The sequence below is a fragment of the Tupaia chinensis genome, unplaced genomic scaffold (assembly GCF_000334495.1).
Source record: "Tupaia chinensis unplaced genomic scaffold, TupChi_1.0 Scaffold145907_1, whole genome shotgun sequence".
NCBI classification, from domain to species: domain Eukaryota; kingdom Metazoa; phylum Chordata; class Mammalia; order Scandentia; family Tupaiidae; genus Tupaia; species Tupaia belangeri.
The window spans coordinates 2,024,520-2,038,501 of NW_006205765.1; the positions used below are offsets into that span (position 1 = coordinate 2,024,520).

At 43.2% G+C, this 13,982-nt stretch overlaps 1 protein-coding gene across 4 annotated transcripts in view; it reads right to left on the reverse strand.

The window, feature by feature from the left end:
* Positions 1-13,982, reverse strand: part of STK36 (serine/threonine kinase 36) — a 45,363-nt gene that overhangs the window by 15,789 nt on the left and 15,592 nt on the right. For 3 of the 4 annotated variants that reach the window (XM_006168656.3, XM_006168657.3, XM_006168655.3), the window contains exons 7-12: positions 11,489-11,582; positions 11,036-11,202; positions 10,691-10,875; positions 9,077-9,176; positions 2,874-3,017; positions 138-317 (exon numbers count right to left, since the gene is read on the reverse strand). In XM_006168656.3, the coding sequence (XP_006168718.1) occupies positions 138-317; positions 2,874-3,017; positions 9,077-9,176; positions 10,691-10,875; positions 11,036-11,202; positions 11,489-11,582 (870 nt within the window). The remainder of the gene's footprint in view (positions 1-137; positions 318-2,873; positions 3,018-9,076; positions 9,177-10,690; positions 10,876-11,035; positions 11,203-11,488; positions 11,583-13,982) is intronic. The other variant, XM_027768335.1, reaches the window with a different exon arrangement.

Sequence of the window (13,982 nt, forward strand, 5' to 3'; positions counted from 1 at the left end):
GTGTGTGTGTGTGTGTGTGTGTGTGTGTGTGTGTGTGCCCCACGGCAGTTGGGGCAAACAGAGATGGAAGTCTAAAGAGAAAAATTTAAGGAAAAGAACCTTCTGTCAGTCTTCAGAAGCTCCAGGCTAGTCCTTACCTGCTGGATACTGTTGTTCTCCAGGCCGTGTCTGAGTAGGCTAAACAGTAGCCCAGGCAGCCCTGCCTCCCGACAGAAGGAATACAGGAGGACAGAGTCACTGCAGCTGGACAGCAGACTGCTGAGGACCCGAAGTGCAGGGAGGATGCAGGAAGCACCCTCCAAGATACCCTTCAGGATCTGGGTGGCATATGGGAAACAGAAAGCAATCAATATTATCAGAGGTTAAAAAAAGGAGAGGTCAGTAGGTGGTGCGATGGTTGGGATGCTAGACTCCACATGGCTAACAACAGTTCAAGTGATAGACCTGATAGCTTCGAAATCATACCAGGCACATATATGCCTAAAATCCTAAGAGGAGGGGTCAGCAGGTGGCATGATGGTTATCACATGGTGTGATGGACCAACACATGGCTGACCATGGTTTGAGTCCCTGACCTGGTAGCTTGAAACTCATGCTGGGTATGTGTACATGCATGCCCAAATCCAAAGAGGAGAATGGAGAAGGGACTGTATCATGGCCATCCCCTTGGGGTATGATTTCTCACTTTGTCTCTCTCTGTCTCTCTTTGTCTCTCTGGGTCTCTCTGACAAGCATATGCCCTATAGCAAAAATCTCAACAACAACAAAAAAATCCTAGGAGGAGACTGAAAAAGAGGGGACTGCAGTGTGGCCATCCCCTGGCGGGTGATTTCTCACTTTCCCTCTCCCTGTCTCTGGTGAGTGCACATGTTATATGGCAAAAACCTAAAAAAAAAAAAAAAGGAGAGAGAGAGTCAGATAATAGGTATTCCCAGGGAGGTGGCAAAGCAGATGCAATGTTTGCATTCCTTTCTTTGTGAGTCTGAAATCCAGAGAAAGAGAGAAGGGAAAATTTCCTAGGGGAACTATACTAGGGAAGAAAAAAGAGGGCACTTCAGAAAGTTTATAGAAAATAGAATTAAAATCCAAGTTTACTTTGATGTAAAAATTCTGAGATCCATGAAAATTTTTTACAATATGCATTTTCTGATTAACTTTCTGAAGACCTCTCTGATACTGAAAGAATTGGAAAAGGACAAACTTTCTCTTTTCCTTATGTCAGCTGATGTGCTTTTATTTCACTTACATTTTTGCTAGGAAGCACATGAACTGGCAGGAGACAGGGAGAGAGAAAAAAAGTGAGAAAGAACCCTCCTATGGGGAATGGTCATGTCACAATCCTTCCCCTCTATTTGTCCCTCCTTTTTTGGATTTTGAACATGCATGCATACAGGCCTGGCATGTTTTTAAAGCCAATAGGTCCAGGAATCAAATTACACAGCCATGTGGGATCCAGCTACTTAAACTACCGTGCTTCTGGCAGGTCCAGCTGATGTTTTGTTTTGTTTTTAAGAGAGATTTTTTTGCTATAGGGTGTGTGTGCTCGCTGGAGAGACAGAGACAGAAAGCAAGAAATCACCCACAGGGGGGTAGCCACATCACAATCCCTTCTCCTCCATTCTCCTCTTAGGATTTTGAGCACACCAGCACACATGCCTGGCATGAGGTGTTTTTTTTTTGTTTTTTTTTTTTTTAAAGGTTTTTGCTATAGGGCACATGCACTCACCAGAAAGACAGAGACAGACAGAAACAGAAAGTGAGAAATCACCCCCCAGGGGGGATGGCCACACTGCAATCCCTTCTCCTCCATTCTCCTCTCAGGATCTTGGGCATGCACGCACACACGCCTGGCGTGACTTTAAGCCACTGGGTCCGGGACTTGAACAGCGGTTGACTACATGGGAGTCCAGCAACATAGCCATTAGGCTAACTCCTGGCATGAGTTTTAAGGTGCTGGGTCCAGGACTCAAACCACGGTCGACTACATGGTAATCCAGAATGTAACCATTATGCCACCTGCTGGTCCCTTTTGTTTTTTTGTGTGTTTTTCATTTGTTTGTTTGTTTGTTTTGGAGAGATTTTTGTTATACAGTATATGAGCTCACCAGAGAGACAGAAAGTGAGAAATCATTTCTCCTTCATTCTCCTCTCAGGATTTTGGGCATGCACACACATCTGCTTAGTGTGAGTTTCAAGCCACTGGGTCCAGGACTCAAACTGTGGTCAGTCATGTGGGGGTCCAGCAACTTAACCATTTCACCATCTGCTGATTTCTTGTTTGGTTTTCTTAAGAGAGATTTTTGCTATAGGGCACATGTGCTTGCCAGAAACACAGAGAGAGAGACAGAGAGAGAGAAAGTAAGAAATCACCCCCAGGAGGGATGGTCATGCTGCAATCCCTTCTCTTCTATTCTCCTCTCAGGATTTTGGACATGCATGCATATGTACCCAGCATGAGTTTCAAGCTAGGACTCGAACTGTGGTCAGCCATGTGGGAGTCCAGCTCCTTAACCACTATGCTACCTGCTGGCTCCTCAATTTGTTTTTGTTTTGTTTTGTTTTTATTTTATGTTTTACCATAGGGCACATGCCCAGAAAGAGAGAGGCAGAAAATGAAAAATCATCCCTCAGGGAGGATGGCCACACTGCAATCCCTTCACCATTCTCCCCCCAGGATTTTGAGCATGCACATACAGACACCCAGCATGACTTTTCCAGGCATCAGGTCTGGGACTCAAACCAGGTTTGGTCATGTGGGAAGCCAGTGCCTTAACCACTACACCACCTGCTGGTCCCTCTGTATTAATGTGTTTTAACACTTCACCTGTAAAAATAGTCTTAAACCCCATCCACATTATCCATCTGTCCATTACCTGGCCTCCTGCCTCTTGTAGCTGACTCTGGATGCACTGGCAGAAGTCAGGATTGCAGAGCAGGGTGAGAGGGGCCTTTAGCTGAATGGGCCTAGGCTGGGTGATCTCTAGCAGCTGTTGCCACTCATCATCACTGTCTGGCTCCTAAGGGAGTGAAAGAGGTCAAGAAAAGCATGTCAGTATAAGGGTACAAGCTCCTTATTTGGGGTTAGAAACCTGAAGAATCATGAAGAAACTGCAAGAAGCCAGAGCCCCTTTGGCACAGATGTATTTCTTCAGGCAACAATATTAAAAGGTACACCTGGGGGCATGGTATTTAAGGGCGCTGGATTCCCACATGGCCGACAGCAGTTCGAGTCCTAGACCTGGTGGCTTGCTTCCTCTCTTTCCTTCTGTCTCTCTCTGGTCAACTTGAATTTTTAAAAATAATAGCAATAACAAATGGAATTAAATAAATATTTTTTTGAAAAAAGGTACAGCTAGCAGTATGTGAAGGGTCTTGAAAGAGCTCTTGGAGAACTGGCAAGTATGCATATAGAGACATTTAGAAAGACATCCACTAAAGCATGGTTTTTAATTTTTTTTTTTTTAATGGAAACATCATGGGACCAGCAGATGGTGTAATGGTTACATCGCTGGGCCCCTACATAGTCAACCACAGTTCGAGTCATGGACCCAGCAGTTTAAAACTCACACCAGGGGTGTGTGCATGCCCAAGACCCCAAGAAGAGACTGGAGGAGGAAGAATTGTGGCATGGCTATCCCTCCTGGGGGATGATTTCTCGCTTTCTGTTTCTGTCTCCCTGTGTCTCTCCAGCGAGCGCAAGTGTCCTGTAACAAAAATCTCTCTAAAAGAAAAAAAAAAAGGAAACCCCGAAACACTCAGACAAGAAGCCATTTTAAATCTGGTCCCAGGGTGTTCAGGGACCAAGGAAACACTCAGACAAGGGTCCTTAAAATCGTCCACACTTAGTGAATCTCCTGCTCTAAGGAAGAAACTTCTTTTTATAAATCCGAATTCATAATCTCTTTCTGTGGATACCATGTTGCAAAATACAGAAGAGAGATTTTGTCACAGAATGACCAGAAACCACTGCAGAAGCACAAGAAATATGAGAAACCAAGAAAATACCTCTCCCCTAAGTGAAAAGAACAATCCTTCATCATCCACAGACAGTACAGTGGAACTCGTGGAAATGTCTGATAGAGAATTCAGAAAATTCATAGTAACAAAACTGAACGGGATGCAAGAGCTGAAAGACAATGAACTCTAGAAGCTGCAGGAGAAAAGAGACAAGTTCCAGGAGGTGAGGAAGTTCTTGCATGATCTAAGAGGAAATACACACCATGAAAAGAATCAAATGGGGACCAGCAGTTGGCTAAATGGCTGGATTCCCATGTAGTTGACTGTGGTTCGAGTCCCGATTCCGGTCGCTTAAACTCATTCCCAGAAGGTGAAGAAATGAATAAGGGCATTGATAATCTATTCCATGAAATCCCAGATGATGGGGCCAGCAAGTGCATGGTGGTTAAAGGCACTGGACTCTCATGTGGCTGACCGCGGTTCAAGTTTGGGACCTGGCAGCTTTCTCACTTTCCCTCTCTCTCTCTCCCCCTCCCTGTTCCTCTCTGATCAAATTAAGATAAACAAATAAATAACATTAAATAAATAAAGTTAAATAAAAATAATTCTTTAAAAAGAAAGAAATCCTGAAGAAAACTTTCCAATCTAGAGAGCCAGTCAAATACCCAGATCCAAGAAATGCAAAGAATCACCCCAAGACTATCTTCTCCGAGGCACATCATAGCCAGATTGGCCAAAACCACAGACAAAGACAAGATACTGAAACTGGCAAGAGAGAAATGTCAGGTTACTTATAAAGGTTATCCCATCAAGCTAATATTAGACCTCTCATCGAAACAATGCAAGCAAGGAAAGAATGGGAAAATATCTTCAAAGTGTTAAGTGAAAAAAAGTTTCAACCAAGAATACTATACCCAGCAAGACTATCCTTCATATTGGAAGAAAAGATAAAAAAACATTCTCAGGGAACCAGCAGTTGGTATATTGGCTATGTCGCTGGACTCCCATGTAGTCGACCGTGGTTCGAGTCCCGGACCCGGTGGATTAAATTCATGCCGGGTATGTGTGGGTGTGGGCCCAAGACCCCAAGAGGAGAATAGAGGAGAAGGGACTGCAGCATGGCCATCCCCCCAGGGGGTGAGTTCTTGCTTTCTGTCTCTCTGTCTCTCTCTGTCTTTCTGGTGAGCACACAGGCCTTATAGCAAAAACTTCTCAAAAGAAAAAAAAAATCTCAGATAAACAAAACCTAAAAGACTTTACCAACATCAGAGCACTTCTGAAAGGAGTGCTTTACCAGGAAAACTAAGACACACGTACAGAAATAAGAGAACAAAAACTAACCAAGAAAATGACCAACTTAATGCTAGAGACAAGAAATATCAATAATAAGGTTGAATGCTAACTTCCAGGATTTAAACAGAAAGATTGGACCACAGTAAGACTGCAAATTCAACAGAAGATTAATTATATAAGACTGAACTGGTGGGCCTGGCAGGTGGTATGGTGGATAAGAGTGCTGGACTCCCACATGGCCGACCATGGTTCAAGTCTTGGACCTGGTGGCTTGCTTTTTCACTTTCCCTCTCTCACTCTCTCTCTTTCTCTGTGTCATTCTGGTCAAATTAAAACTAAAATGAATGAATAAATAAAATTAAATAAATAATTTTTTAAAAAAAGACTTAACTGGTGAAATGGAATTTCATGACTTTCAAGTAAAACATTATTGTCTTTTTCTTTACTATGCTTTGTTTTCCCAATTTAAGGATTTTGCTTTCTTTTGAGCTATTGATAGGTTTGGCAATTTGTTCAAATGCTTTTTCTTCTTGTTTGTTTCTTTAAATGAAACAAACTTTCCTCCCTTCTTGATCCCTCTGAAATCAGAAAATATTTGGGAATATTCTTATTTAGTGGCAGAATGGTTACTTGCATAAGTTCAATAATACCTATTGCCTTGAATCAGAAACCGGAAATACTCATTATTAGACAGGGTTTTCACTGGACTGTCATATCTGAAGCTTCAACAAGGAAATTATGAAACTAAGGTAGACTTCAAATAAGCCAATAGAAGCTCTTAGAAAGATGGCCTGGCACCATTAACAGTTGTGACTGGCAGAGAGGATTAGAAAAGCCATATGAAAGAATTCATGCTATAAAATAAGCTGAACTTTTCCAGCCCAGCATTGTAATCAGTAGAGATTGTGAAAAAGCAGCCATAACCAGAGGATTATTTTGAGGACTTTGAAGGAAGAAACAGAGACTGATCTTTGCTAGCAGATGGTCTATCACAGAATATTTGGTAGGCAGGGCTGAATTGAGAAGGTTTATGTGTGAATTGTGTGCTGGGTGTTTGCTTTCCAACAGTTTAAGTAGTTGACATGTAAATATTTTCTCAAAAATATTTAAAACCACACTGTTTCTGTTAAAGAGTCACAAACAAAATTATAACTAATATTTCAAACATCTTTAAAATTCAGTTTTTTAAAATTTTGAAAGTTGTTTATTAAGTGTCAAGAACTATGGAGTATGAGTTAAAATTTTTTTATATGTAAAGTAAATGTGGGAAAATGTAAAAATAAATAAGTAAATTAGAAAAAATGGAAACATCATAAAGTCACGCAGTAAGGGGATAATAAATCACAGTACATCCATATTAGGAAATACTATAAGGTTATGAAAACGATGTGGCACTGAAGATGTATCATTCCTGTAGTGATACAAAAATATATAACGTGAATCTAATCAGGAGGAATATCAATTGGAAGGACATTCTACAAAATAACTGGTTTATATACCTCAAAACTGTCAGTCGTGTAAGACAAAGAAAGACTAGGAACTATTCTGAGTTAAGAAAATTAATGAGGTATACAACTAAATGCAATGTATGATACTAGATTGGACTGTGGACTGTTTTATATAAAATATATCACTGGAGCAACTGGCAAATTTGAATATAGATTGTAGATTAGTTTATTCATTTATTTAATGTTATGATAATAATAGTACTATATTAATGTTAAATTTCTGACTTCTATCATTGTACTGCCATAATATCAGTAAATAACCTGTTTGTAGGAAATATGTACTATAGATTGTTTTTATTTTTTTTAAAGGATCATTTTATTTGACTTTACCTATTTACTTTCTTATTTTAATTTGACCAGAGAGGGGTAGAGCAAGAACAAGAGAGAGGGAGAGAAGAGAAAGCAAGCTGCCAGGTCCAGAATTCCAACCACAGTCAGCCATGTGGGAGTCCAGCTCTCTTAATCACCATGTCACTTGCCAGCCTTCGTATGTTTGTTTTTAAATTTGCCAATGGGCATGTCTGCTTGCCAGAGAGAGACAAGGGGTGAAAGGAGGAACACCTCCCAATGGGGCACATTTATGCCACAATCCCTTCTCCATTTCTCCATCCTGTTGGGATTTGAGGCACTCATGCACACACACCTCGTATACTTTTCTTTCTTTCTTTTTTCTTTTTTTTAAAGATTTATTTATTAGGGGGACCAGCAGTTAGCGTAATGGCTATGTCGCTGAACTCCATGTAGTCGCCTGCAGTTTGAGTCCCGGACCCAGTGGCTTAAACTCATGCCGGGCGCATGTGCGTGCAAGCCCAAGATCCCGAGAGGAGAATGAAGGAGAAGGGATTGCAGCGTGGCCATCCCCCTGGGGGGTGATTTCTCGCTTTCTGTCTCTCTGTCTCTCTCTGTCTCTCCGGCGAGCACACGTACCCTGTAGCAAAAAAATAATTATTTATTGGGGCCAGCAGGTGGCATGGTGGTTAAGGGCACTGGTCTCCCACGTGGCAGACTGAGGTTCAAATCCCAGACCTAGCGGCTTGCTTTTCACTTTCATTCTCTCTTTCTCTCATTCTGTCCTTCTCTGGTCAAATTAAGTAAATAAATAAGTAAATAAAGTTAAATAAAATAATTCTTTTTAAAAAAGAAATTATTTAATTCCATTTGTTGTTATTATTATTATTAAATTTGATCAGAGAGAAAGGGAAAGCAAGATAGTAATCCACCAGGTTTAGGACTTGAACCACGGTCAGACACAGAGAAGTTCAGAGCCTTAACCACCATGCCTTCTGTCGGCCCCACCTGATATGTTTTCCAACCTGCCAAGGCCAGGATTTGAACCATGCAGTCTGTCATGTGAGATCTTTTCCCTTAGTCATTAGACCACAGAACCAGAATAGCATTGAAGTACTTAGGGGTTAAAAGGATCTGGGGCCAGGGGGTGTGTGGTGGTTAGGCGCTGGACAAACCCACATGGCTGATGAATAAATAAAATTAAATAATTCTTAAAAAAAAAAAGGCATATCTGCAACTTACGCTAAGATGATTCAGAAACATGGTATGTCCGTTTAGACAGACCGAATTGTAAAGCAAATGTGATACAATTATTATTTTTTTTTTTTGGAGAGGTTTTTGCTATAAGGTGCGTACGCTTGCCAGGAAAACAGAGAGAGAGAGAAAGAAAGTGAGAAATAACCCCCGCCAGGGGAGATGGTCACATCGCAATCCTTTCTCCGCCATTTTCCTCTTGGGATCTTGGGCATGCATGCACATGCGCCCGGCATGAGTCTAAGCCACCGGGTCTGGGATTCAAACTGCGGTTGACCATACGGAAGTCCAGTGACACAGCCATTAAGCCAACTGCTGGTCCCATAATAAAATTCTAACTGGTGAATTTGAGTGAATGGATTACTATAATTTAAATGGTTTTGCCCGCTACAAAATATTTGTGTTGCATAATACAAAACAATACATATAGTATGAACTCAGTAATATAAAAACAGCCAAACTATTTCTCCATGTGTATATACATATATGCAAAGTAAGTTTGGAAGGTGACAGACTAAATTTTTATAATAACAGTAGTCACCTCTGCAACTGCACAAGGCTCAAGGCAGACACTTTCATCTTTACCTATCTATTCTAATGTTTAATAACTACATGTTCAGATGTGCAAACTAAAATCTATCCATTAATAATAAAGCAATTTTAACACAAAAAGAGCTCTTACTTAGAGAGGTGGGAATCACTGTTCTAGAAAAACATCTACCCAGACCTGACATCCCATTGCCAGGACAAGGCCAAGAAGAGCACATAGGACCCACCTCATTTTCTAGATCCACTGCATCGATGCTGCGCTGGCACATGACCGCTGGTCTCAGCTCTGGGAATGCTTGCTCACTATCTGGGGTGATCCAGTTTTCCCTGCCAGAGGAAGCCAAGGCATAGGATGAGTTCCAGGTCTGTGATACGTGGGGTTCATCAACTTATCCCTTCCTTTAGACCCAGAATAGGAATGAGGAACAAGTTATATAGGACTGCATAGAGGGAAATTCCATCTAGGGTGCAGGCTATAGCCACTATAGGATATGCTGCCCACTATACACCTTCCCACTTTGGATCTTATTCTTTTCTTTTTCTTTTTTCTTTTTTTTTTTTTTTTTTTTTTGAGAGGTTTTTGCTATAGGACGCATGAGCTTGCCAGAAAGACAAAGAGAGACAGAGAGACAGAAAGTGAGAAATCACTCCCCACCCCCTGGGGGATGGCCATACCACAATCCCTTCTCCACCATTCTCTTCTTGGGGCCTTGGGCACGCATGCACATGTGCCCCGCATGAGTTTAAGCCACTGGGTCTGAGACTCAAACCGCGGTCGATTACATGGGAGTCCAGTGATGTAGCCATTCCACCATCTGCTGGTCACTGGATCTTATTCTTAAATCTCAACTCAAATAATTTTCCTTTTGAGAATGGAGATGATTCTTTCCCTTTCAGTAAATGTACAACTGAGGCATACAATCATGGCCTAGTGGTTAAGGCAGCTGGATCTCACATGGTTGAGTGTACAAGTTGAGTTCTGGACCTGAAGACTTGAAAAACACAACAGGTACATGTGCATGCATACTGAAAATCCTAAAGGGAAGGAAAGATGAAGAAGGAATTGCTGCATGATCATTCCCAAGGGGGATGCTTTCTCATTTTTATCTCTATCTCCTCTATCTGTCTCTCTCTGGTGAGCATATGTACATTTTGGCAAAATTTTTAAAAAAGGAGGGGGTTGAGAGGAGGCGAGGAGGAGGAGAAGAAAGTCTCCAAGTTTTCTGATGATTAGGGATAATAGAATCTGTAGTTAGGACCCAAGACTCATGGGCCAGTTGTGGTGGTGCAGCAGTAATGTGACACTCTGAAATGCTGGACCCAAATGGGAAGGTTCCAGGTCTCCCTATACATGTTGGGTGTGCACAGCCTGGCTGAGGCTAGGAGTGAAAAGTGGCATGAAAACCCTATTGGGGTTGCCTGTCTGTCTCTCTCATGAAAGAAAAAATATGGGGCCGGTGGTGTGGTGGTTAAAGGCACTGGATTACTACATGGCTAACCGCAGTTCAAGTCCTGGACCTGGCAGCTTGCTCTCTCACTTTCCCTTTCTCTCTCTGTCTCTCTCTAGTCAAATTAAAATAATAATAATAACAAATAGAATTAAATAAATAATTCTGAAAGAAAGAGAGAGAGAGGAATAAAAAAGAAAGGAAGGAAGAAAGAAAGAAAAGAAAATTGGGGGAAAAAACGAAAGAGCAAATCCAGTACTCAAGACTCCCAAAGCCATCTCCATATCTAGGCAGTGGCTAGTGACAGGAGCCATTCTGTATTTTTTTTTTAAACTAGAGTCAAAGCTCTGTAAGATACTCCACCCTACAAATCCCTAGCTATGCCCTCCTCACCGAGATGTAAGGGGGGCCTCTCCAGCCCCCCACTCAGCCCAGCTGCTCTTCATTTCTGAGGCTAAGATCCCAGCCAAGAGGCTCGATTCCTGAGGAGTGGCTCTTAGTCTGGATGGAGTTGTGTCAGAAGCTACCTTGTTGGTTCTGTCCTCTTGCTCAAGGGCAGATCCTGTGTCCTGCTGTTTCTGTGGGAGGTGGGTGGGAGATACTGGATGAGAACTATTTGACTGGCATAGAGAAGTGTAGATGCTATTCATGGCCTTTTCCCAATCCTAGACAGTTACCCTTCTATACTCCCCCAGTCACTGGACTGGACATGTTCATATTACCCTCTGTCCCACACACCTGCTTGGCCTCCTCAGCCATACGTTTACAGGCTTGACGCAAGATGCGAGACTGATTGCCCTTGGGGGCCAGCCGATGGGCCTGTTCATCTTTTAAGACCTGAAGTTCTGGAGGTAGGCGACTGGTGAATGGGGTGCCCAAATCTAAGCTTGCTGGTTCAGTTATTACTGCAAGGAGCAAAGACGGGAAAGACATGATCATATTGAGGTTACATGACCACCTGGCCAAAGACAACTTCAGTGTCTCCAGGCTTCTGTGGAACAAGACCATTTTGACAAAATGGCAGAGGGAAGGGGGATTCCAAGCGAAGTAACAAAGTTCAGGCAAAGGGCTAGGAAGAAAGCTCAAGTTGATGGAAGAAAGAAGATATGCTGTATCTAGATGTTAGAGGAGGGGAATAGACCGGGGCAAGAACTAGGAAGTACAAGAGCCCTGAGAACCCTGAGGACTCACTGGTGACACGACCAGCAATAAATGGGTGATGTAAAAGGTCTGGCCAGGACAGACGTTGCCGGGGGTCCTTGGTAAGCAGTCCCTGCAGGAAGTTCTGTAGAGAGAGAGAGAGAAAGAAAACAAAACAAAACAACCCATCAGCCCTTTATTCACTGCCTTTTTAAGTTATAAGTTCTAACATCAGAATTGATATACCATAACTCCTACATCCATTTTTCCAGTCATATAGGTGCTCTTGACCCTCACGTGCTCCGTGACCCTTTCCATGGCCAGACCACTGCTTCATCTCCTAGGGAGCCCTGGTTCCTGTTGATGCACATTCTGTAACTCTAGAAGAGAGAACTCTCAGTGTTGGCAGCAGATGGGGTGTACAGTGTAAAATGCAACACTGTGCAAGGCAATCCCATATGGGAAGGTTCCTAGTTCAAGTTGGGAGACCTCCCAGAGTAGAAGTGGGAATGCTTCATACACAGAATGCTCTTCACCTTTCTCTGTCTCTGTTTTTCCTGAGACTTAACTGCAGGCTACAGCTTGGGCTCATAAGCATCTTGAAACCATTAATTTTATCTCATGAAATCTGCCCACAATCAAGGTGTTCTGAAGGTATGTGTACCCGTTTCGTGCACCCCACTCATGTCAACATCATAAGATTAGAGGCACTAAACCCCAAACATATTCTGTCAAGTCTGTTCATTGATAACCTTTTATTGTAATGCTCAAACAATATATGCAGAAAGTAGACCTGTTTTGGAGGCAGAAAAGTTTGCATTGAGAGCCAGCAGATGACTTAATGGTTACATTGCTGGACCCAGTGGCTTAAAACTCATACCAGGCACGTGTGCAGGTGGCCCATAAATCCCAAGAGGAGATTGGAGAAGGGATTGTGGCATGGCCACCCCCCCACCCCTCCACCCCCCCGGGTAGTGATTTCTCACTTTCTGTCTTTGTCTCTCTGGCAAGTACACATGTCCTACAGCAAAAAACTCTCTCTTAAAAAAAAGAAAAGTCTGCATTGATCATTGATTGGTTTACGTATGCTTTGTGCTTAACGTATAAAACCTAAGCTTGTGCTTTCTGACTATACAGATCACTTACGGACTGGCTGGCAGCCCATCTTGCTCTGCTCTATGTAAATAAATAAACTCATGTTTTCCTCTGTTGGACCCCCAGGTATATTCTTTGAAATTGGTAAACAATACTGCAAGTCCTGATAGATTTGGGGCTCCCACCTACAATTCATGCAGTCAGATAGCCCCCAACTCCCAATTTTCAGTGATCACAGGGGAAACTGGGGGAAGGGGAGAGTTGCTAGGGCAAATGCCAGAGTAGGCCCCTTCCTTGATGTGGTACAAGGAAAACAGTTAAATGGGGACCACCGTACAAGTAAAAGAATGCCATGAAAATGCCTGTATGGGCGCTAGAAAAAAATTTTTTTTTGGAGAGGTTTTCACTATAGGACACGTGCGCTCGCCAGACAGTCAGAGAGAGACAGAGAGACAGAAAGCGAGAAATCCCCCTCCAGGGGGATGGCCACACCACAATCCCTTCTCCTCCATTCTCCTCTCGGGATCTTGGGCACGCACGCACACGCGCCCAGCGTGAGTTTTAAGCCACCAGGTCCAGGACGCGAACCGCGGTCAACTACATGGGACTCCGGCAACATAGCCATTATGCTAACTGCTGGTCCCCAGGGTGCTAGAAAATTTAAAGGCAGTTGATGAGAAGGGGAACATTTGAAAGAAAAAGGAAAATAGAATTTTTTTTTTTTGAGAGGTTTTTGCTATAGGGTGCGTGCACTCGCCAGAAAGAGACAGAGAGACAGAAAGCGAGAAATCACCCTCCAGGGGGATGGCCACACCACAATCCCTTCTCCTCCATTCTCCTCTCGGGATCTTGGGCACGCACACACACGCGCCCGGCATGAGTTCTAAGCCACCGGGTCCGGGACTCAGACTGCGGTCGATTACATGGGAGTCCAGTGACATAGCCATTACGCCAACTGCTGGTCCCAGGAAAGTAGAATTATTGCAGCTGCTTTTAGCTGGCCACTCCTTTGTGCTTTGGACCTGGAAAAAGAGTGAGAATAAGTCACTCATATGCAGGCTCAATGCCTTAGGGAAGAATCTGAGCTACAGTGAGATGCCTGTGTTGCTCAGGGTAAAAACAGCAACTTATTCAACTGCCACCTGGAGTAAACTATTGAACAATTACAGGGACTTGCTGCCAGTTCACAAAACTGAAGGTGATAAAGCTTCTACTGGCAATGAATTTGTGCTGCAATTGCCCAGGCAGGTTGGAATCTTCAAAACTGGCACCCCAGGGAACCAGCAGTTAGCGTAATGGCTATGTCGCTGGACTCCCACGTAGTCGACCGCGGTTCGCGTCCCGGACCCGGTGGCTTAGAACTCATGCCGGGCGCGTGTGTGTGCGTGCCCAAGATCCCGAGAGGAGAATGGAGGAGAAGGGATTGCGGCGTGACCATCCCCCCTGGGGG